At 45.0% G+C, this 2,521-nt stretch overlaps 1 protein-coding gene across 1 annotated transcript in view; it reads right to left on the reverse strand.

The window, feature by feature from the left end:
* SUMO1 (small ubiquitin like modifier 1) overlaps positions 1-2,521 on the reverse strand; it is a 57,901-nt gene that overhangs the window by 53,313 nt on the left and 2,067 nt on the right. The window contains exon 2 of the mRNA XM_027773616.1: positions 1,936-2,007. Coding sequence (XP_027629417.1) covers positions 1,936-2,007 — 72 coding nt within the window. The remainder of the gene's footprint in view (positions 1-1,935; positions 2,008-2,521) is intronic.

Consider the following 2,521-nt stretch of genomic DNA (forward strand, 5'->3'; position numbering starts at 1 on the left):
AAAAAAAAAAAAAAAAAAAGTTTTCAGGACCAGCAGTTGGCGTAATGACTATGTGGCTGGACTCCCATGTAATTGACCGGATGACCGTGTTTGAGTCCCAGACCTGGTAGCTTAAACTCACGCAGGGCACGTGTGCGTGCGTGCCCAAGATCCTGAGAGGAGAAGGGATAGCATCGTGGCCATCCCTCTGGGGGGTGATTTCTCATTTTCTGTCTCTCTCTCTCTCTTTCTGGCGGGCACATGTACCCTATAGCAAAAACCTCTCCAAAAGAAAAAAGTTTTCAAAACAAGTGAAAAGAGTAGCAGCTAAATTTACACATCTCCTTCTACACTTGTCATATCAAAAATCATGTGTTTATAGAAAACTCCTCTAAACAATTATGAAAGAAAAAATAAAAAAGATAAACAACATCTCAGTATGAACATTAAAAGTTTTGACCTCATACACCTCCTAAAACAATGTCTGTGTCCTAGCTCCCTAATTTTTCATGTCTTTCTTAAATGACCTGACTTCAAACTAGAATAAATTCTACAATACAATGTATTTTACAACTTTCTGCATATTGCTTTTTTATCAGACTATGATAAATTTCAATATGCTGCCTAACCACTTTGAGTGTCAAAATATCAATAAAAGTCTAATGAAAATAAGCATTTACACCTGTTCTTCCTCCCTAGTAACCAAGTAAATAGTTATCTAGGGAGATACTTATAATGCCATTCCCATACCAACTAGGGAATTAATCTAAATTATTAGTAAACAGAGCCTCCAAAACTAATCTAAATTATGGTTATGCTTCAAAAATAGAAGTGTAGGGGACAGAGGGTAGAGAACCAGTAAAGTATCATGCTCTGTGAGGCTGATCCACAATGGGAAGGTCTCAGGTTTGTGGACAGAGACTCCCCTGAGTATTCTGGCCACTGGATTACCCACAATCCAGGGCAGGCTGAAGCTGAGATAGATGCTGATGTCAAAACTGTTAGGGGTGCTGGCTCTCTGCCTCTCACTCATGGAATAAATAAACCTTAAAAAATAATAAACGTGGGGGGCCAATGGGTGACATGGAGGTTAAGGCAGCTGGATCCTACAGAGCCAACAGCTCGGTTGGAGCCTTAGACCAGGCAGCTTGAAAATCACCGCTAAGTGCCTATACAGCGTCACCAAAATCCAGAGAGAAGAGAAGAAGGAACTGGCCTGGCCATATCCCCAGGGGAGCATCAGTTCTCACTTTCCTTTCACTCTGTCTCACAGGCATACCTGCACTATAACAAAAAAAAAAAAAAAGAAAAGAAAAGAAGGACCAGCAGTTAGCATAATGGCTATGTTGCTGGACTCCCATGAAGCCAACCACGGTTCGAGTCCCGGACCCGGTGGCTTAAACCAACGCAGTGTGCGTGGATGCCCAAGACCCCGATTGGAGAACGGAGAAGAAGGGATAGCTGCTTGGCCATCCCTCCTGGGGGGTGATGTCTCTCTGTCTCTCTGTCTTTCTGGCGAGCACACACGCCCTATAGCAAAAACCTCTCCAAAACAACAAACAAAAAAATAGTAATAATAAAATGTACATTTTGAACAATGGTACAAATCTTCAAACACCTCGCTTCCTCTCACCAGGTGGTACAAAATTGGGTTAAAACACAGTGTTAAATTTAAGTTCAAGTATACCGTACAGCAAATGAAAAAGTTTTCAGAATAACTAATTTCTAAGCAAGTAAAAAGTCCAAAAACACTTTGGGAAAGTCAAAGTCGTCTAAGCAAACAAAACTAAGAGCAGAAAAAAAAAAAGTATGAACTAAAAACAAGCCATAAATGTGGTTTCAAGGATGGGGAAGAAAAACTCTGAGAAAACGGACCATTCCTGACTCAGTAAATTCATGGAGCACTTTGCCATAATAGGCAGCATTCTGCAAATATTCTGCAACTTCTCTACGTACAGTTTTCCTGTCCTTCGTTTTCAGGTTAATACCCAGATGAGATTGTTTTGTTGTTGCTCTAGCGCTTTCGTTCTACTTTGTTCCCGGAGCTCGCTTACAACTGGAGAGCTGATGGGCCAATCCCGAGTAAGAAACGGGAAAGTACACAACAGAGGCGACAGTTCTGTACTCCCATTCGGAAAAGAGAGAAAAACAGTAGCGGCCCGGTCTTAGCTGCAATCCGAACGGAAGGCAGCGCTTTCCAGGTTCCCAGCATCAGACATCTCCCTCTCCGCCTCCCGCCCTCCGGGACGGAGAACCAAAAAGTGGAGTTGAGCCGCTTTTCAGCGCCACGGAGCCTCCCAGTCAGGGACTCTCTCCCGTTACATAACTGGGGCCTACGGCTGAGCTTCTGCCATCAGTCCTCGGGAGGGAGATGGACCCGCTCCCCAGGGACCCTCTCAAAGAAGTGGAAGCGAGGCTCTGCACCTGGACGACCCGGGATAAAGAAGGGGGACCACGACCGTGAGGGAGGCCGCGACCAGCAGCGCTGGGGCAGGGGGTGACGAGCAAGACCGGAGGGCGGCAGGGCGGCTCCCGCGGCCCC

Source organism: Tupaia chinensis, unplaced genomic scaffold, assembly GCF_000334495.1.
Source record: "Tupaia chinensis unplaced genomic scaffold, TupChi_1.0 Scaffold000361_2, whole genome shotgun sequence".
NCBI lineage: Eukaryota > Metazoa > Chordata > Mammalia > Scandentia > Tupaiidae > Tupaia > Tupaia belangeri.